General features: G+C 56.5%; 1 protein-coding gene across 1 annotated transcript in view; it reads right to left on the reverse strand.

Moving 5' to 3' along the window:
• The window catches only part of TDRP (testis development related protein), a 39,968-nt gene extending 20,683 nt beyond the window's left edge, over positions 1-19,285 (reverse strand). Inside the window, exons 1-2 of the mRNA XM_080797760.1 lie at positions 19,261-19,285; positions 18,219-18,412 (exon numbers count right to left, since the gene is read on the reverse strand). Coding sequence (XP_080653886.1) covers positions 18,219-18,329 — 111 coding nt within the window. The 5' untranslated portion in view covers positions 18,330-18,412; positions 19,261-19,285. The remainder of the gene's footprint in view (positions 1-18,218; positions 18,413-19,260) is intronic.
• Positions 19,286-22,229: the final 2,944 nt, after the last annotated feature.

The raw sequence follows: 22,229 nt of genomic DNA on the forward strand, positions 1-22,229 counted from the left end.
TTTAAGATTTAAATAAATGGAAACTCATATCATGTTTGGAGGACATAGCACTGTCAAGACCGCAATGTCCCCAAACTGAACTGATCTATAGGTTCAATGCAATCCCTTACCACAATCTTATCTGACTTCTTTGTAGAAAATGATAAAGCGAGTCTAAAATTTATATAGAATCACAAGAGATTCCAAATAGTCAAAATAACCTTTAAAAAAAAAAAAAAAAGAAATAGAAGGACTCGCCCAAAAAACCCCGCAAAAAACAAAACCTTACTACAAAGCACTTATAAATACAGAGAACAAACTGATGGCTACCAGAGGAAAATGGGTGGGAGGCTGGGCAACATGGGTGAAGGGGAATAGGAGGTACAGCCTTCCTTTCACGGGAGGAGTAAATCGCTGGGGCGAAAGGCACAGCATAGGGAACACAGTCCGTGGTGCTGCAATAGTGCAGTACGGGGGCAGAAGGCAGATGCGCTTGCGAGCACAGCACAATGGGTGAAGAACCCGAATCACATCGTTGTACGCCTGAAACAAATGTAACGTGTCAACTATACTCAAAACATTTTCTTAAAAAAAAAAAAAAAAAGAACCTACAACAAAGCAGTGGCAATCAGGAGAGTGTGGGGCTGGCACATGAATGGAACAGAATGAGAATGCGGAGACAAACCCATCCATCCAAGATCGGCTGATTTTCTTGAAGGGAGCGGAGACAACCAACTAGGGAAAGGGGTCTGGTCTCTTCAACAAATGATGCTGGGACTCTGGAAGAGCCACATGCAGAAGAACGAAGCTGCACCCTTACCTCACACCGCATACAAATACTGACTCAAAATGGATCAAGGATCTACATATAGGAGCTAAGGGACGCCGGGGTGGCTCCGTGGGTTAAAGCCTCTGCCTCTGGCTCAGGTCATGATCTCAGGGTCCTGGGATCGAGCCCCACATCGGGCTCTCTGCTCAGCGGGGAGCTTGCTTCCTACCCCCCCCCCACCTGCCTCTCTGCTTACTTGTGATCTCTGTCAAATAAATAAACAGAATCTTTTTAAAAAATAAAAATAAAAAAATATATAGGAGCTAAAATGATGAAACACTTAACAGAAAACATAGGGAGCAAATCTTTAAGATCTTGGATTTGGAAAAGGATTCCTAGATAAGATACGAAACCAGAGGCAACAAAAGAAAAAGAGATAAACTGGAGTTCATCGTTATTTTTAAAAACTGTGCCTCTAAGGACACTATCAAGAAAGTGAAGTCAACACACAGAATGGGAAAAAATATTTACAAATCCTATCATCAGGTAAGGACTTGAATCAAGAATATATGAAGAACTTAAACATGCGATAGTAAAAAGAAAACCCAAGTTTTAAAAATAAGCAAAGCATTAGAATAATCTCTCTCCAAAAGCTGTATAAATAGGCAATAAGCACATGGACAGATACTCAGTACATCAGGAAAACACAAATCAAAACCACAATGAGCTACTACTTCGACCTCACAAGGATGGCTACAATCGAAAAGTCAGATAATAACAGGGGTGTGGAGAAACCAGACCCGCAGGGCGCCGGGGGAACTCAGCGGTGAAGCGGCTGCCACCACCTCAGGTCACGATCCCAGAGTCCTGGGACTGGGCCCCGCATCGGGCTCCCTGCTCAGTGGGGCGTCTGCTTCTCCTGCCCCTCTCCAGGCCCGGCTTGTGCCCTCTCTCTAACAAAATCTCTTAAAAAGATAAATAGTTAATTAAAAAAAAATTTAAAAAGGAAGAGCTCAGATCTTCATACATGACTGCCGGGAATGTCAAATGGTGCAAGTGCCCAGGAACACAGCCCAGCAGGTTCCTGAAACGATCACACACACAATTGCTGTATGACCCAGTGTCTCGGTCTCCAGGCTGCTCTAACACAATCCTACAGACGGGGCGGCTTAGAAAAAACAGAAATTTATTCCGAGTTTTAGAGTCTGGAAGTGCTAGATCAAGGCAGCAATGGGCTTAAGTTGTGGTGAGGGCCTTCTTCCCGGCTCACCGACGGCGAGCTGACCCCTGAGTCCTGACATGGCAGAAGAAGCAGGCGAGCTCTGCAGGGTCCTCTTCGCAAAGGCACTTAAAGCCACGCAGAAGCGGTGTCATAACCTGCCATGTCCAAAGGACCGTCACACCGGGGATTAGGGTTCCACAGCCGAATCTGGGGCGGGGCAGACGTGAACAGTCTTCTAGCACACCCAGCGACTGTACCCCTAGACACACACCACCCAACAGAAAACGAGTCCACAGAAAATCTTCTACACACGTTTACAACATCCCAGTATTCACAACAGCCGAGAGCGGAAGGAGCCCAAACGTCCAGGGTAGATTGGTACGGTAAGAACTTATTCGGCAACCAGAAGTTAATGAGGTACTGAAAAATGCACAACATGAACGAATCTTTAAAAATTACATTAAGTGAAAGAGGCCAGTAAAATGGCCACGAAATATACTAAGATCTCTATGACACAAATTACATCAGCGTTGCTCAGGGCTGCTTGGGGAGAAAAACAGCAGCGCACACAGCTGCAGGACTGGGTTTCCTTTTGAGGTTGTGATAATTCTGTCGCCGAGTTTACAGGTCACCTATCTGTGCATACACTGAACCATTAGTCTACACAGTAAGTGGGCGAACTGAATGTTGTACGAGCAATATTTCAGTAAAGCGGTTTAAAAGGAAAAGGGAGAGAATGCCGTGAGGACGAGCTCCAGCTCGGAGGTCCCGAGACCTCCTTCTCGCCACATCCACCACCAGCAGCCGCGCCCTGCGAGCCCAAGGCCTCAGTCCCCGCCCACAGCCCCCAGGCAGGTGTCTAAGAGCAGCCTTGAAACAGGGAACAACCCATAACCATATCCCGCGCATTTCCCATTTTACCCACGTACCGCTGTCTGAGCGAGAACGCCGAGGACCATGACTGTCGCATACGCTCCCGTCAAGGCCACCAGACGTGCGGTGCCTACAAAGCTTCGGCACAATCAACATGAAACACTCTTTGCTCTGAATAGGAGATTTAATACAAAGAACTACCTTCCAAATGCTGCAAGAATGTCAGGTCAGCGGGCGGACCCCGTGCTCTCCGGGCCACACACAGCCCCAAGAGCGACCACGGGCGGACCCCGTGCTCTCCGGGCCACACACAGCCCCAAGAGCGACCACGGGCGGACCCCGTGCTCTCCGGGCCACACACAGCCCCAAGAGCGACCACGGGCGGACCCCGTGCTCTCCGGGCCACACACAGCCCCAAGAGCGACCACGGGCGGACCCCGTGCTCTCCGGGCCACACACAGCCCGCAAGAGCGACCACGGGCGGACCCCGTGCTCTCCGGGCCACACACAGCCCCAAGAGCGACCACGGGCGGACCCCGTGCTCTCCGGGCCACACACAGCCCCAAGAGCGACCACGGGCGGACCCCGTGCTCTCCGGGCCACACACAGCCCGCAAGAGCGACCATGGGCGGACCCCGTGCTCTCCGGGCCACACACAGCCCCAAGAGCGACCACGGGCGGACCCCGTGCTCTCCGGGCCACACACAGCCCCAAGAGCGACCACGGGCGGACCCCGTGCTCTCCGGGCCACACACAGCCCCAAGAGCGACCACGGGCGGACCCCGTGCTCTCCGGGCCACACACAGCCCCAAGAGCGACCACGGGCGGACCCCGTGCTCTCCGGGCCACACACAGCCCCAAGAGCGACCACGGGCGGACCCCGTGCTCTCCGGGCCACACACAGCCCCAAGAGCGACCACGGGCGGACCCCGTGCTCTCCGGGCCACACACAGCCCGCAAGAGCGACCACGGGCGGACCCCGTGCTCTCCGGGCCACACACAGCCCCAAGAGCGACCACGGGCGGACCCCGTGCTCTCCGGGCCACACACAGCCCCAAGAGCGACCACGGGCGGACCCCGTGCTCTCCGGGCCACACACAGCCCGCAAGAGCGACCACGGGCGGACCCCGTGCTCTCCGGGCCACACACAGCCCCAAGAGCGACCACGGGCGGACCCCGTGCTCTCCGGGCCACACACAGCCCCAAGAGCGACCACGGGCGGACCCCGTGCTCTCCGGGCCACACACAGCCCCAAGAGCGACCACGGGCGGACCCCGTGCTCTCCGGGCCACACACAGCCCCAAGAGCGACCACGGGCGGACCCCGTGCTCTCCGGGCCACACACAGCCCCAAGAGCGACCACGGGCGGACCCCGTGCTCTCCGGGCCACACACAGCCCGCAAGAGCGACCACGGGCGGACCCCGTGCTCTCCGGGCCACACACAGCCCCAAGAGCGACCACGGGCGGACCCCGTGCTCTCCGGGCCACACACAGCCCCAAGAGCGACCACGGGCGGACCCCGTGCTCTCCGGGCCACACACAGCCCCAAGAGCGACCACGGGCGGACCCCGTGCTCTCCGGGCCACACACAGCCCGCAAGAGCGACCACGGGCGGACCCCGTGCTCTCCGGGCCACACACAGCCCCAAGAGCGACCACGGGCGGACCCCGTGCTCTCCGGGCCACACACAGCCCCAAGAGCGACCACGGGCGGACCCCGTGCTCTCCGGGCCACACACAGCCCCAAGAGCGACCACGGGCGGACCCCGTGCTCTCCGGGCCACACACAGCCCGCAAGAGCGACCACGGGCGGACCCCGTGCTCTCCGGGCCACACACAGCCCCAAGAGCGACCACGGGCGGACCCCGTGCTCTCCGGGCCACACACAGCCCCAAGAGCGACCACGGGCGGACCCCGTGCTCTCCGGGCCACACACAGCCCGCAAGAGCGACCACGGGCGGACCCCGTGCTCTCCGGGCCACACACAGCCCCAAGAGCGACCACGGGCGGACCCCGTGCTCTCCGGGCCACACACAGCCCCAAGAGCGACCACGGGCGGACCCCGTGCTCTCCGGGCCACACACAGCCCCAAGAGCGACCACGGGCGGACCCCGTGCTCTCCGGGCCACACACAGCCCCAAGAGCGACCACGGGCGGACCCCGTGCTCTCCGGGCCACACACAGCCCCAAGAGCGACCACGGGCGGACCCCGTGCTCTCCGGGCCACACACAGCCCGCAAGAGCGACCACGGGCGGACCCCGTGCTCTCCGGGCCACACACAGCCCCAAGAGCGACCACGGGCGGACCCCGTGCTCTCCGGGCCACACACAGCCCCAAGAGCGACCACGGGCGGACCCCGTGCTCTCCGGGCCACACACAGCCCACGACTCAGGGGAACTTGAGGCCTCCCTCCTCAATGCCTCCGTCGCTCACGCAGAACCACCGCACTGCAGGAACCAGAGGTCGCTTTCCTTCTCTGCCCCAGTCCAGAGACCAGGATGTCACTGACAAGCCTGAGGACTCCAGAGATGCAGTGCGTTAGCCAACCGTGTGGAGACGGGAAGAACCACTTGTTCCGCACCCACCCCATGACTGATGGGCTACAGCAGCAGAATGGTCCTCAAGCCCTCTCTCCTCCCTCCCCGACAAACTCTGGCCCAAATTCAACCCCGTCCCAAGGAGCACAGGTACACAAAGTCTGGTAAAGACAAGGGGGATCCTCAGTCTTCTCTTCCCAGCTGGTGGACAGGAGGCCCCCCTGGTGCCTGTGCCCATGCAAGGTGACGCTCACCGCCTCGTCCCACCGTCACTGTCCAAAGCAGGCGCCAGCCGGCAGGAGAGCCCCCAAGGGCGGAGACCTACCCTAATATTAAGTTTCTAATTTTGTAACATGAAGGAGCTGAACACTGATGGAATTTACCCAGAAAAAATAATCTAGAAAAGGAAGAGTTTTACAACTGAGAATTTATTATGTTCCAGCTAATAACTCTGAATAAAGTCTGACTAAGTCTGCATCCGTCCTGGGACTGCAGGTCAGGCCTCTGGGCCCCACTGAGCAGCTCTGCAGCGCGCACTTCGTGAATCAGACCGCACTCTGACTCAGGAGAGCCGCCGGATGAAATCTCACCGCTCCCGCCCCCTCACCCCGCCTCCCTCCAAGGATCTTTTCTGACCTACAATTTCTATGATTTTTAAATGCTCAATTAGCAATCCCTGGGACAGCTAAAATCAAAACAAAACAAAGAAACAAAAAAAAAACCCCCTGTATCTGTAATACTGTGAAATAACTCTGACTGTAACTAGCAGTGTTAAAGTAGCGTGTGTACTAGTGAGCTTAAAGTCCTCTCTAAACAAATGACATTCTAGCCAGCACGGCCCACTGACATCAGACGGAACACATGACAGTCCTCTAACATCGTTTACTCAGGATTATTCTGTAAGTTCTAATCAGTACAAGGCACGATATAGAAATGAATTAAAACTACTCAAAAGGAAATTACAATTATTAATACTGAGACTAAATAATGAAAAAATGGAAAAGCATCAAATGAACTGTTAGACCTAAGGAAGTGGCTAAATAGAAAAAATAGCTTTATTACAGTTAAAGACGACAGGAAAGAAGCCACTCACGAGAATAAAACCATTAAAAATACCAAGAAAAAAAAGTTTACATGTTGCCTTAAACCAATTATATTAAAAGGAAGAGCTGAATAAATGACGACTATAAACAGCACATGACATTAGAAAACGTCACTTCTTCCTACACAACCGTGCGGGGCTGGCAGGGTGACTTCTCGGTGGGGGTGGAGTGGAGGGCAGAACCGATGGTGGCTCCGGGTCGCCCAGGCCTCAGGAGACCCAGATCCAGGCCACTGCTCCCAGGGCTCCTGAGACCCAGCGAGCTGCTGTCAACTCTGGCACTGCCGTCAGCCCTCAGGAGCGTCAAGACCAGAGATCGAATCCAAGAGAGTGAGAGGAAAATCCACAGACTGAAAGAAAATATTCGCCAAAGACATACTGATGAAGGACTGTTGTCCAAAACATACCATGAAGTCTTAAAAGTCAACAAGAGAAAATGAAAACCCAATTTAAAAACGGGCAAAAGACTTGAACAAACACTCACCAAAGACAGAGTAAAACCACGAAGGCAGATCCCTGTCCTCGAACCACAAAGACCCTGTTCCCACTTCCCGGCGCACAGACACGACCCGGCGGCACGGGGGTCCACGCGGCCAGGCTGGCGCACTCCTAGCGCAGAGGGGCCCGGCACGTTTCTTCCAACGAGAATGTCCGCACTGACTCAAGATATGCCGATGGTGACCAGTGCGTGAGGAGATGGTCCCTATCACATGTCGCCGGGGAGCTGCGAGTTACGAGACACCGTCACACAACCGTCAGAGCAGCCGCACTGCAGACCAGCTCCCCGCACGGGCGCTGGCGAGGACAGGCAGCGACGGTCCCCACGCTGCTGCTGGGCACACGCCGGCCACCTGAGGCCGGCACGGCGGCTTCTCGCAAAACGAAACATGCGCTCACCATACGGCCCACCAGCTGCACTCCTTAACATCCACCCAAACAAGTCAACAACTTAGCGCCACTCGAAAACCTGCACACAGCTTCATTCATAATTTCCAAAACTTGGAAGCAACCAAGACGTCCTTCAGTTACTGCACTGCTAAACAGGGCGGTCCATTCACAACAGAATCTTACTCAGCACCAAAAAGAAAGGAGCCTTCAGCCATGAAAAGACAAGGGAGGAAATAGAAATGCAGATCACAGAGTGAAAGAAGTCGGTCTGAAAAATCCACGCCCTGCGCCCTGCGTGATTCCAACTCCGTGGCATCCCGGACAAGGCCGACTCTGGCGGTGGTAAGACCAGTGGTCAGCAGAGGTTTGGGGGTGGGAGGGGGCAGGCAGAGGGGAGACTACATTACATGACACTACAATGACGAGGACGTGTCATCACACATTTGTGCAACCCCACAGAGCGCGCACCACCAAGAGTGACACGTCCACAGGGTTCATCAGACCACTGGTGGCAGATGCGCCATCCGGTGGGGGTGCTGATGCTGGGGGGGTGTGCAGTCCACGGGACATCTCTGCATCATCCCCTCAACTCTGCTGTGAACCTAAAACTGCCCCCCCCACACAAAATAAAGACTATTAAAAACAAAAAGAAAATTAAAAACTGGCTCAATAACACACAAGTAAAAAAAAGTGAACAGGAGAGGGAAGACATATTTTTAAGTCTAATTAAAGGTAACTTGTGGGTACCCGTTATTTTTTTTTTTTAAGATTTTATTTATTTATTTGACAGAGACGGCAAGAGCCGACAGCAGGGGGAGCAGCAGTGGGAGAGGGAGAAGCAGGCTCCGCACTGAGCAGGGAGCCCGACGCGGGGCTCGGTCCCAGGACCCTGGCATCGGGACCCGAGCCAAAGGCAGAGGCTTCACCCACGGAGCCCCCCACCCATTATTAAATGCATTTTAAAACTTTCAGCCAAACCGCAGGAATGGGACAAGAATGCACAGAAGAACTGCAGAGAACAGAGTGGAAAACCTGACAGGCCCCAGCGCGCAGTGACCTAAGTACACAGCAGGTGGCATGAAAGAAGGTAAAAGAACTATGTTTTAATGGATTTAAAACAACTGGTAATGCATTTTGAGAAAAAAAAGTTAAATCCTTATTTACACAGCAGACAGCAAAATAAACTCCACACAGACGAAAGAGCTATTCCTTTCAAATGACGCCATAAAGGAACTAGAAGAATCCTGATCTCAGGGAAGGAAATGCCTTTCCAGGCATAAAAGCAAGAGGGAACAAAGAGAAATACACAGATTTTTATCATTTTTTTTAGAAGTTCTTAAAGAAATCATTTACCTATCTTGATAAGATGTCTAATTTGAAATTCATACATATTTGTAACAAATCAAATACTGGGTGTGGTAGAGTAAAAAATTATTTGGTCTTTGTCCTTGTTTCCTGGCAAGAAGCTTCTAAAACCCTTGGAATTTACAGCCTTTTGTATGCAAATCATGTGGCTGGGGACGGGGCTAGAGAGCTGTGGCCGGCCTGGTCACCAGAAAAGCCAACCCGGACCGCACTTTCAGCCTGCTACCATCCCCTCCCCCTGCCCGTGGAAGGGAAGCCCTGGAAATGGGCCAGGGGGGTCATCGAGCCAGCCTTGGTCATGGAGCCTCCCTCAAACCTCTGAAGTGACAGGTTCGGGGAGCCACCAGGCTGGCGACCGCATTCAGGTGTTAGGAGGCGCGTGTCCAGAGAGGGCAAGGGGGCTCTGAACCCTCCCCATACGCTGCCCTGCGTCTCTTCCCTGCACTGTTCCTAAGTGTTATCCTTTATAGTGAGTAACGGCGAACAAAGACGTTCACTTGGAAATACAACGCACGCCTAAGACGTGGCGCCCATGTGCTCGACGCAGGTTCCGGTGGCCAAGACACAGAGGCAACCAGTGTCCGTGACCGATGAAGGCGTAAAGATGTGACACGTGTGTACTCAGCGCAGGTGTGCACGCACACAGACACACACAACGGAATATCACTCAGCTATAAAAAAGGAATGAAATCTTGCCATTTCCAACAACAGGGATGGACAAATAGCATATTATGCTGAACGAAATAAGTCAGATACAGAAAGACAAATACCGTACGATCTTACTTCTTTATGGAACCTAAAAACAAAAAAAAAAAAAAAAGAAAAGGAAAAAGAAATGAACAAAAGAAACAGACTCATAAATGCAAAGAACAATCTGTCAGCTACCAGGCGCAGATGGGGAGGGAATGAAAGGTACCAGCTTCCAATCATAAAATAATAAAGACAAGGGACTACGACATACGGCACAGGGAGTGTAGTCAAAAACACGGGAACAGCTTTGTATGGTGACCCACAAAGCACAGAAATGCTGAATCAATACACTGTACACCTGAAACTAATGTAATACTTTAGGTCAACAACACTTCAATAAATAAAAATAAAAATAAAGCAGAGGTCAGCAAATAATGGCCCAAAGACCAGCACTGCTGCTTCTGTAAATAAAGTTTTATCGGCACACCCACACGCGTGCATTTACCTGTTGTCTAGGGCTGTTTGTCTGCTCTGCGGTAGAGCTAGGTAGTAGTGACAGAGCCCATCCGGCCCCCAGAAGAGCGTCATCCACTTACTATCTGGCCCTTTACAGTAACCTAACGTGCAGGACACAGAATAACTACTGGCTTCCAGGCACAAAGTTAGTGCCTGCCGCCTGCCGACTCCTGGACAGAGACTCTGTCAACATACCTTTCCCCCGGTTCCAGTGCACTTACCGATCGCATCGTGAGCTCGGACACAGAAAGCCGGGCCCTGCGGATCTCCCGGAGTGCATCTGAGCGGAGAGGCCCTTCCCGCACCAGATCGCCGGCTGGATCCTCACCCGGATCCTACGCTCGGAAGGGCCGCCCTCCGGCTTCCCTGCTGCGCCCAGAGGGGCCGGCTCTGCCCCGATCCCTTCCAGCCGCCCCTCGGGCCTCCACCCTCACCTCCCAAGGCACAGACTCTGCGCGGCTCTCAGAGCTCGTCTTCCAGCTTCTCGACTACCTTCCGTTCCCAACTCAGGCTCCTCATTCACATCTAACAGACACCCTAGAATCCTACCTGCTTGGCTGCATTTACCTCTAATCCCTGCTCCTCAGACAAGCAATCCTTGTACGACATCACAGAGGCCCCCACAAAATCTTTATTATTTACCTAAAAGGTGAGATCCGAGCTCCTGAGTGGGGCTTTCCGAGTCTCCTCGAAACGAGTGTTCCCACGCCGGCGCGGCCGCACGGCTCGCCCTGGCTCCACACCCTGCCTCGAGCGCCAGCGGCGGCTGCACCCTCGTCCAACAAGCAGAAGAGGGAAGTGTCCGGGGACAAGGGCAGGAGCCGTATGACGGCTCTCCTCTCCCGGGCCCCAGGCCTCCGGGCCTTCTCGCCTGCTGCTCACCGGGGGACCCTCCGCACCTGCGTCAGACCCGTGTTGTGCACTTGCATCACCCACGGCAGGACGCGCGGCCGCCCGGACAGGGCCCTGAGCCGGAACACGCTGCGGCGGTGCTCCCTAAGGCACCGATCACCGAAACCCTAAAATCTTTCTTTACATAAAGCGTCAGCATTTAGAAAATGAAGAAGTTTATGATGACCTCGTGAGAGCAACAGAGCAGCCAAAAATATAAACGCAGGGCACCTGGCCGGCCTGGTCAGTAGAGCGCGACTCAGCCTAGGCCCGCGCGAGTTCGAGCCCCAGGCCGGGCGCGGAGCCCGCTCACGCGCACACGCACACGCACACGCACAGGACCCAGCGACACCTGCGTTCGAAGTCCTCTCGGTGACTGTGCGAGTTCACACGAGACCCTGACCTCCCTGACGTCCGCGAGCGTAAACCGGAGTGACCGTCGGCAAGGCCCTGAGCCTCAATTACGCGGCGGAGTCACGGCTCTCGGGGAAGGGCAGGGTGGCGTCTCTGTCCTCGCCAGAGGGCTGTCTCTGCGCGGAGACCCCGTGCCTCGTGCACCGCCACGTGCCCCAACGCCGCCGGCCTTCCCACAGGGCACCTCGCAGCCTCCTGCCCCGAGGAAGCCGGACAGCGCTTCAGCAGGACGCGGGGACCGTGCAGGACGGCACGTCCCCCAGCACAGAGGACTGGTGGGACCGCAAGGGGCCAGCGGCCGGGGAAGGCGCTGCGGCGCCCGCTCGGCCCCGGCCGGGGGAGGGAAACGACGACACCCCGTGCGGCTCTGCCCAGACGGCACGCTCGGGCCCCTCACAAACCTGAGTGAGGAGGCGACTCTGCGAACCCAGCACCGGCAGCTCGCCAGGGAGCGGTCGCCGTGAGGCCCTGCAGTGACACGCATGCGGTGCTCCCCGCAGGGTCCGGCCCGCGGCACGAGCTGGCATCTACCCCCCAGAACTGAGACGGCCACTTACTGTGAAACCCGTGTCCACCGGGCGCCCGGGGGTCGGGGGCTCGCGTGTCAGCCTCGGGCTCCGGGCGTGATCCCGGGGTCCTGGGACCGAGTCGCGCATGGGGCTCCCTGCTCCGCGGGTGTCTGCTTCTCCTCTCCCCCTGCCCCTGCCGCTCCCCTGCTTGTGCTCTCCCTCTGACAAACCAATAAATAAAATCCAAAAAAAAAAAAAAAAAAAAAAAAGAAATCTCCGTCGACGGACGCGCTCCCGAGAGGCGTCGGGCGGTCCGTCAGACAGCAGCGCCCGTGGGCACCAGCCTCGGCGCTTCCGCGGGACGAGCTTCCACAGGCGCGGCGCCATCTGCCAGGCTCGGAAGCTCGGCCTCCGCGACCTCGGCCAGGAGCGCCTGCCGCCGCCCTGGGAGGTGGAAAGCCCACCCGGCGCCCCCGGACACGCTCCCCGTGTGCGAGCCCCGCGTCCACCCGGCGAGCCGGGTCCCTCCTCTCCTCAGGCTCTGTGATGAGCAGAAGCGACCAGAGTCCGTCTTCCCTCAGAGCCGCTCCCACTAGACTTTCGGGGCAGAGGCTCTGGTTTATCGGACCCCACGTCTCCCCAAGAAGAGCTCGCTCAGCGTGTGACGAGCTCGCAGACGCCTGCCGTGAAGAGACAGGAAAACGACAAAATCCTGGGGCGCCTGGGTGGCTCCGTGGCTTAAGCCCCTGCCTCCCACTCAGGTCACGATCCCAGGGTCCTGGGATCGAGCCCTGCATCGGGCTCTCTGCTCAGCGGGGAGCCTGCTTCCTCCTCTCTCTCTGCCTGCCTCTGCCTACTTGTGATCTGTCAAGTAAATAAAATCTTCAAAAAAAGAAAAAAAAAGGAAACAACAAAATCCATCCAATTCTCGAGGCTGTCCCCGGTGCGGATCTTGCCTCATTCTTAAACAACTGGCAAAAGTGCTCCTGAGTGTCCGTCTCTGGCTTCTAACGCTAAAGCTGGGGTCGGTTAGCCTGTCTTACACCTTAACCCCCATCCCTGACACCAGGCAACGAAGGCTGTGTTTCCCCCAGGGGTTTACCCGTCTCATCCCCTGGAGGGGTCCCGGGCGAGAGGACGTGCACCCTCAGGCAGCAGAGTTACTCCCAGTCTGACTCTCCCTGAACCCACGCTGCACAATGCACACGTGATGTGGACGGCTGAGTTTTCGAGAATGTTCTAAGTCATGCCACCTTAAGTAAAAACCCAGTTAAAGTAAACTCAAAACTAGGACTTTAAAGTCGTAGGAGTGACGACTGTAACCTAGCATTTACGGGGGAACACTATACACAGCAGTACACCAGGGCCTGGGAGAGACAGACACCAAGCCTGGATCGTTTCTGTCCGCATGTCATTCGCTGTGCCCAGGGATGGGGCCGTGCGACTCTACACGGGCCTGGCAAAGGACTGGAAGCCCCACAGGCCAAGCAAGCACAAGAACCCGCAAATCCTGCGGACGAGCTGGTCTGGATCTGGGGGAATTCTGGAGCTGTGCCGTCCATTCGTCATCCCAGCCAAACACGGGCTGGCACGGTGAGGAACTGCATTTCTAATGATACGTCAATTTAAAAACAGATACTCATGCAGAAACATGAAATTGGACTATTTCCTTACACCACACATGAAAATAGACTCAAAATGGATGAAGGACCTCAATGTGAGAAAGGAATCCATCAAAATCCTTGAGGAGAACGCAGGCAGCAACCTCTTTGACCTCAACCACAGCAACTTCTTCCTAGAAACATCGCCAAAGGCAAGGGAAGCAAGGGCAAAAATGAACTATTGGGACTTCATCAAGATCAAAAGCTTTTGCACAGCAAATGAAACAGTCAACAAAACCAAAAGACAACTGACAGAATGGGAGAAGATATTTGCAAACGACCTATCAGATAAAGGGCTAGTATCCAAAATCTATAAAGAGCTTAGCAAACTCAACACCCAAAGAACAAATAATCCAATCAAGAAATGGACAGAGGATGGGGCGCCTGGGTGGCTCAGTGGGTTAAAGCCTCTGCCTTCGGCTCAGGTCATGATCCCAGGGTCCTGGGATCGAGTCCCGCATCGGGCTCTCTGCTCGGCGGGGAGCCTGCTTCCCCCTCCTCTCTCTGCCTGCCTCTCTGCCTACTTGTGATCTGTCTCTCTGTCAAATAAATGAATAAAAAAAAAAAAAAATTAAAAAAAAAAAAAAAAAAAAAAGAAATGGACAGAGGACATGAACAGACATTTCTGCAAAGAAGACATCCAGATGGCCAACAGACACATGAAAAAATGCTCCACATCACTCGGCATCAGGGAAATACAAATCAAAACCACAGTGAGATACCACCTCACACCAGTCAGAATGGCTAAAATTAACAAGTCAGGAAATGACAGATGCTGGCGAGGATGCGGAGAGAGGGGAACCCTCCTACACTGCTGGTGGGAATGCAAGCTGGTGCAACCACTCTGGAAAACAGTGTGGAGGTTCCTCAAAAAACTGAAAATAGAGCTACCCTACGACCCAGCAATTGCACTCCTGGGTATATATCCTAAAGATACAAACGTGGTGCTCCGAAGGGGCACGTGCACCCGAATGTTTATAGCAGCAATGTCCACAATAGCCAAACTGTGGAAAGAGCCTAGATGTCCATCCACAGATGAATGGATAAAGAAGATGTGGTATATACACACAATGGAAAACTATGCAGCTATCAAAAGACATGAAATCTTGCCATTTGCAACGACGTGGATGGAACTAGAGGGTATCATGCTTAGCGAAATAAGTCAATCGGAGAAAGACAACTATCATATGATCTCCCTGATATGAGGAAGTGGAGATGCGACATGGGGGGTTTGGGGGTAGGGAAAAAAAATGAAAGGTGATGGGATCGGGAGGGAGACAAACCATAAAACACTCAATCTCAAAAAACAGACTGAGGGTTGCTGGGGGGAGTGGGGACAGGAGAGGGTGGTGGGGATATGGACATTGGGGAGGGTAAGTGCTATGATGAGTGCTGTGAAGTGTGTAAACCTGGCGAGTCACACACCTGTACCCCTGGGGATAAAAACACATTGTATGTTTATTAAAAAATTAAAAATTAAAAATAAAAAAATTTTTAAAAAGAATAAAATTTAGAGAACATGGTTCGTCTCTGAAAAAAAAAATAAAAAATAAAAACAGATACTCAGGGTCGCCGGGGGGGCTGTGGCAGGGAAGCATCTGCCTTCAGCTCAGGTCACAATCCCCAGTCCTGGGATCCAGTCCCCGTGGGGCTCCCTGGGGAGTCTGTTTCTCCCTCGCCTCCCCACTCATGCTCACTCTCACTCTCAAGTAAATAAGAAAAGAAAATCTCTAAAATAAATAAAATAAATATGAGACTTATCAAAACTTGTCTCTCCTTGTTAAATGACTGCAACCAATGACTCGCTTTATAAACCTTACTATTAAATTTTCCTGTGAAACAGTGCGTATTCGTGACAACTAAGCCCGGCAGTCTGAGGAGCAGCCCAGCTCCGTTTTCTACAGTTCCAGCCGCGGTAGTAACGGTTCGGGGCTACTGCCGGTTCGGGCTACCGACACCCACGTTCCACTTCTGAACGCCTCACGTCTCAAACGTACTACAACTGGACACTAAGCTATTTTCTTCTTTTTAAAGAAGACACAGATGACAGCTGTGTGAGCTGATTTCCAAGGACACAGAACACCAGACAGGAACACGGACGGAACACAGTCCTGGAGCGGGGCAGCGGGCTCTCTGCTCTCCCGAGCGACCCCACAGCACCAGCGACCTGGCAGTGGCTGACTGTGGGGCGTCCAAGAGTGGAGACAAAGTACAACACACAGCCTCCTCCTCCCGAACCGAGGCCTGGACAGACCCACCAGTCCCTCCCACCGTGAATCCCTACTTCTTTTAGTGTTAAAATAAAATCTTGTAGGCGTAAGTTTTACAGTAGACGTGTTGTGAATTTGAAAATGTAATTCCACGGAAAACTGACTTTGGGATAGAGAAGGGTCCTCCCGCAGGGACTAACCGCTTGTGGGGTATGACTAGCCCACCCCGAGTCCACGCCTTGGGTTGCCACAGCTAAGGGCTTCCGCGCAGTAAACCACACGTACTCGAGTAACACACGAAACACAGCCACACCTCCCTCGGGGACACACGGAGCAAAACCCAAACGGCGGTGAGTGTGGCTGTGGCTTCTGAGATCCAACACAAAACACACATTCCGGGAAAAGGTAACTGACAGCCTGGGCTGCATTAAAATCAAAAACTACAAACACAACAGAATTAAAAAATTAAAACTTCTGCTCTGTGAAAGCTGCTGGCAGGAAGGCCGGCCCCGGACTAGGAGAACAAGGTCGAGAAAGACATGTGCGATGAAGGACTGTCCCCAAACACGCGCGAACTCTCCAAAACCAGTGAGGAGCGAACAAGCACCGGGCTGACGAGGGCCCGAAGCTCCGGGCACGGCAGCGGCGAGCGGAGGAAGGAGGCGCCCCGGCTCCCGGCAAGGCCGCGGCGTCCGCCGGCCACCACCTGGCGCCCAGGAGAGGCCAGAGCACGGGCCGGGGGACCCCCACTCCCGGCCGGCGGAGGGAACGCGCGGCCACGGCCACGGCGCAGAGCCGCGGGCTCCCCGAACCCGGCCGCCGCCCCCCGCCCAGGCGCAGCCGCGCTCTTGAGCGTTTCGCTGGGTTAAAGGCGAGGTCAGGTCCACGCGAACACCGAACACCGGCGCAAAGCAAGCAGCTCCGCTAACTGCCCAAACCTGGAAGCCGCCAGGACGCCTTCCGCAGGCTGATGGACACACGGCGCAGCCCCACAAGGAAATGCTACTTGGGCCTCCAGGGAACGGAGCTCTCAAGCCTGGAAGGGACAGAGGAACCAGACCCCCGCGGCTAAGCGAGGCGCGCCAGGCTGGAAGGCCCCGTCCCGTATCCAACTCCGTCCGGGACCTCCCGAAACAGACAGACAGACCCCGGGGCCCAAGGGAGGGGTGAGGAAGTAGAACAGGAGGCTGTAGGGTCTCGGGGTTGGGGAAACTGTTCGGTTCTCCAACAGCGCAGACGTCTCGCGCTCCGTTCTTCTCGGTGTATCAGACGCGCCCCCCAGCCCCAGGGTGGGCGCCTGCGTGCACCGCGTGGACCCCCGATGACCGAGGTTCGCCGTGACAGCAAACGGGAGGCCGACAGCGGGCGAGGGCCAGGCAGGCGCATGGGGAACGCTTTGTCTTTTCCACTCCATTTTGCTGGACACCTAAAGAGGAAAGTCTATGAAAATGTGAAAAACATACGCTGTGAGCTAAGATGACGGTTCTGTAAGAAAGAGGATCCGTTAGGAGTGTTAACAGGCGCAGACAGGTCCGATTCAAGTTTTAAGAGCTCAACCAGAAACAGTATTTCTAATCTTTAACCGGTAAGAAATTATTTACAACACTAAATAATTCCGTTGCCACATATAAACAACATGTAAATGCTCCACATTATGTTTCAGAGAGCTGCTGTCCAGAGCAGTCATAAAATTTTCGGACTAAAGAAGCTAGAAGTGGGACGGGCGCTACCACCACCCAAGAGCCCACTGAAAGGGCAGCTCCGACAGGAACCGTGTTTAAACGGTTCATCAGACGCACGTACGTCCTGTAAGAAGTAGCTGTGGGGACGAACTGCTTCAGTCTGGAAACTAAGTTGCGTTCCTCCCACGGGGGAGGAGACGATCTCAACTACCCACAGCTCCTCAGAAGGAAACGCATCATTAACTCCGGTAAGACCCTTAACAGCAGCAGGAGTTTCCAAACATTTAACAAAAGCAAAAACAAAAACAAAAGAAAAGATAAGAAGAGAAAAAGAAATCTCATGACCACCTCCTGTTAAAAAGAAAAGCTAAATTTCTGACCTCAATTTCATTGAGCGAGAAAAAGACCGCTGCGTTGGGAAGGGGGGAGGGGCACACATGTAACGCATCCAGGCCCCACCTGGGATCCTTTTTAATTAAAAAATTCTGAGCATTCCAAGCATATCTCCCAGCTGGCAAGGCCCGCGTCCGTCCGTTTTCCGCACGAAGGACACCTGCCTCCTTCCCCCAGACAAAGGTTCAAGGAAACCCTACCCCACGGCAGTGTCCGAGCGCGTCCTCGCGAACGCGCGCAGCGCCCCTGCCCCCAGCCGCCCGAGACCCGCGCGGGGCGGACTCGCCGAGGCCCCGGGGAGCCGCCCCCCGGCCGCCGGCGGGGTGCCCGGCGAGGACGTGGGGTCCAACGCCCGCGATCCCGGGGGGCCCACGCGGACCACAGCGGCGCGGCCCCGCGGCCGGGCCTCACCTGCGCAGCCCCACCTGCGCGCCCCCAGCCGCGCGCCCGACTCCGCACTGCCCCGGGCCCGCGCGCGCCCCCCTCCGCGCTCCCCCCGCCCGCACCTCCCCCTACCTGCGCGGCGGCGGCGGCGGCGGCGGTGGGCGGCGGCGGCCCCCCTGGCAGGCCGTCCTCCTCCTCGGGGGGCTCGTCCAAGAGCACCCGGCTCCGGTTCAGCCTCCACATGCTCCGGGGAGGCTCCGCGGTCCGTGCGTCTCCGCGCCCCTGCTCGGCCGGCCCGCAGCGCGCCGACGCTCGGGCTGCGGCTCCTGCGGGACCGGGACGCGGCGAGTGGGGCAGGGCGGGGCGGGGCGGCGGCGGCGGCGGCTGCGGGGCCCAGCCCACCCCGCCCGGACCGGACCCACCCCGGGCGGCCCGAGCCCCCGCCCCCGCCCGCGCCGGGCCTGCCCACCATACCCGCCCCCCGCGCCCGGCACAGGCCCCCTCCCCTAAGCGGGTCCCAGACCCCGAGACCAAGCAGGCCCACCCGCAGACCAGGCCGCCCGCCCACCGCACCCCGGCCTCAGATCCTCCTTGTGGCCCCCCGACCCAAGGTCGCTCCCCCGACCCCGCGAGCCCCTGCCCGGCCCAGGCCCCCAGGACCACGCTGCCTCTCCTCCCGGCAAGGTTCCCGCCCCCCTCACCGCCCCCTCCGCGAGACCCCGCCCCTGACGGCCTTGGCCCGGGGCTCCCCTTCTGGTGGCTACCGCTCACCCCCCCACCCCTGGGCCGACTCCCCCACCCCGAGCTGACACCTTCACCTCGGGGCCCCGCACCGCTCACCACCTTCTTTCATGCCGGCACCCCCCGCCCTCCCCCACCCCGGGACCCCTTCACCCGAGACCACTCGTCACCCTTGGCCTCCCCGCTCCCGAGCTGACCGTCCCCTAAGACAAGCGGCCCCCCTCACCCCGAGACTCCCCCCTCACCGCCCCCTCATCCCGCCCCCCAACCTGGCAGCCCTCACCCAGGACCCCTCCCCCAGCCCGGTCCGACCCCGTCACCCCGAGGTGACCCCCTTACCCCGGGACCCCCATTCCGGGCCGCCCCTTCAGCCTGAGCCCGCCCCCTCCTCACCCCGGGACCACCACCCTTCCGATCCCCGCCGACCCCTCACCCCGGCCTCGGGGCGCGGCCAGGTCCGCCGGGCGGTGGCGCGGGGGCGGGGCCCGGGCGGCCCCGCTGCGGTCCCCATGGCGACGGCCGCCGGACGCGGGGCAGGCTCAGTGCGCATGCCCACTGCCCTCCGCCCGCCGGGCTTCCGCCCCAAAAGGAAAGGCTGCGCGCGCCGGGCCGTGACCCCGGGGAGGACTCGGCCTCCGGCGGCGGCCGTCTGGGAGGGGCCTGGGTCGTAGGTGTCCCGGGGCGCGGCGGTGCCCAGCCTTCGGCTCTCCGGCCGACGAACCCGGGGCTCGGGGACCGGCCTGCCCTGCCCCCCCCGGCCCCGCGCTCTGGCTGCAGCAGGTGTGCGCGGCCGCGGGCGTGCGGGGCCGGGGATGTGCGGGGCCGGGGGCGTGCGGGGCCGGGGATGTGCGGGGCCGGGGGCGCGGCGGCGGCGGCGCTGGGGCTGTGGCCTCGGCCCACAGAGGTGGGCGGCTGTGTCCAGACGCAGGCCGGGGCAGGGCGGGGGCGGCCTGAGGACCATGGAGTACTGGGCCCCGGAGAAGGCGGCGGCGTGGCCGGAGCCCGGCCGGGAGAGGCACGGGGCCCCACGGACCGCGCACGGGTCCCGCAGCCCGGCTCCGGCCGCTGCCCCCTCGCACCAGCCGCCGCCCCGCACACTCCAGAAGCCCCGCTGGGCAGTGCCGCGGTGCAGGGCCACGTGGGGCCGGGATCCTTAGCCGTTCCCGGCCCCTGGCAGACAGGACTTGCGGGTGTAGGTCACAGGCTCTCCGAGAAGGGACTTTCACGGGCCCCTTCTCTGGGCCAAGGTCGGCGGCGTGGGGCAGGGCCCTGCCGGACCCCAGGCTGGACAGTCAGAGGACCCACGCCCGTCTCGCCCGAACACATTCCAAGTACGACCTGACGCGCGTTTCCTGGGTCAAAGAGACGCCCAGTGAGATGCGGAAGACCCCGCGCCGGGGGTCGGGGACGCCAGCGAAGACCCCCACCCGGCAGTGGGTCCGTGAGATCAGACAAGCACCGGACCATCTTACGCGCGGAGTTCACGGGGAAACTAAAGGAAAAAAGACAACCCAGAAAACTTAACTCTAGGAACAAACCCAGGGTCTCCGGAGGGGAGGTGGGGGGATGGGTGAAGTGGGTGAAGGGACGCTCGTCCTGGTGAGCACGAGCAGTGCACAGAACCGCTGAGCCACTGTACCGCACTGTGCTAACTATACTGCAACGAAAGTGAAAAACTTACTAAAAAAAGGCACCCACCTATCAAAGTGTGCCTGACAAACATTGATAAAGACAAATCTAGTGTTGGGAACGGGGTAGGGACACCCTCATAGGCTCCTGGCAGCGGTGTAAATGGTACAAACTTCTAAATATTTTATTTATTTATTTGTCAGAGAGAGGGAGAGAGAGCGAGTGAGCAAAGGCAGACAGAGTGGCAGGCAGAGGCAGAGGGAGAAGCGGGCTCCTTGCTGAGCAAGGAGCCCAATGTGGGACTCGATCCCAGGGCGCTGGGATCATGACCTGAGCCGAAGGCAGCCGCTTAACCAACTGAGCCACCCAGGCGTCCCAATGGTACAAACTTTTAGAAGGCAGATTTGATCTACTTGTTAATAGCTGTCAAAGTCTAGCGTGCATACCCTCCCACCCAGCAAATAAATTTGTATAAGCTTTTTACTCTATATATTTCAATATTGCCTACATTTTTACACCAAATACACATTCATGTATTACTTGAGTAATTTAAAAATATATTTTACAAAAGAAATCCAGAGTTGTTGGCTTCTGTAAACACGTTCTTAAGCTTTGTAACTTTACTACACTAAAAATAAGAATCATCACCAAGGGTCCCTATGGGGTTTTCCAGAAGTGATTAGCGGCACAGCTTTTACAATGAAAAGCGGGTCTGATTCTGTCTTGAGGAAGGGTCTGCAGGAGTGCTAAGGTCAGACCCGCTGGAGACGGCCTACGGGCCCTTACGAGGTTAGTGGTGAAGGTCTGGAAGGGGCCGAGCGGCGGAACAGGAGAGAGCCGGATGTGAAACAGCAGCCAGCTTCCTGGGAAGCAATGCCATGTGGCCACAAACCCACAAATCGTCACCTCACATCCTCAGTAGGTCACAAGGATCAGCAGATACACAGTCGCACGCATACCTACCCACCCCCTCCCAAACACCTCCGGACTCACCAAGCACAAACATTATAGAGTCATGTGAAACCGTAGAACACTTACTAAAGAACCACCGGTGGGAATTAAAGTTAAGAACTCCTTCATCCTGGGATGTGCAAGAATGTTAAAAATGTGTTTTTACACACACCTTTTCAAACCAGGTCACAAGCTCAGTCTTCAGGCTGGAGAGTCAAGAAATAGCAGTGCACAGCCCATGTGGTGGTGGGCACGGCTCTCTGTCCTCCCTGTCCCACGGGGGACTGTCGAAATAAACACAGTCCAGGCACAAACACTGATAAAAGTCCAACATCATAAAGCAGAGGTTACAAGACAAAGCCAGGATCCAAACCCAGCCCTTTCAAGGACGCTACAAACAAAACGTGGAAAGCCAACTAAGAACACTTCAACAAATAACACAGATCCTCTCATTCATGTGAGAGGGGCTGGGGTGTGTGCTCAGACCGCTGGCTTCCTTTCAGTTTGCTCAGTGCACGTTCCTGTGCTTTCAAAATCTTCATTGTAAGTTCAGCTGTGACCCCCTGCAAATCCAGGAAGGGGGCCAGACTTCCTAAATCAAAAGGCTGAATCTCAGAGTGTTTTAAGCAGCATTCATGTTATTTCTGGGAGAGCACGGCGGGGAAGGGGGTCTAGGACGGTAGGAGATGGAAGCCAGGCACCCAGAGCAAGCGGGCGGTCGTCCTCCGCGTGGAGTTTCGGGCCTTCCACCTGGGAAGCGTGCCCCACATGCTCGAGCAAGCTGACCCTGGGTCCTTCAGTCACTCATTTATGATTTTCATA

Source organism: Martes martes (assembly GCF_963455335.1).
Source record: "Martes martes genome assembly, chromosome: 2".
Lineage (NCBI taxonomy): Eukaryota > Metazoa > Chordata > Mammalia > Carnivora > Mustelidae > Martes > Martes martes.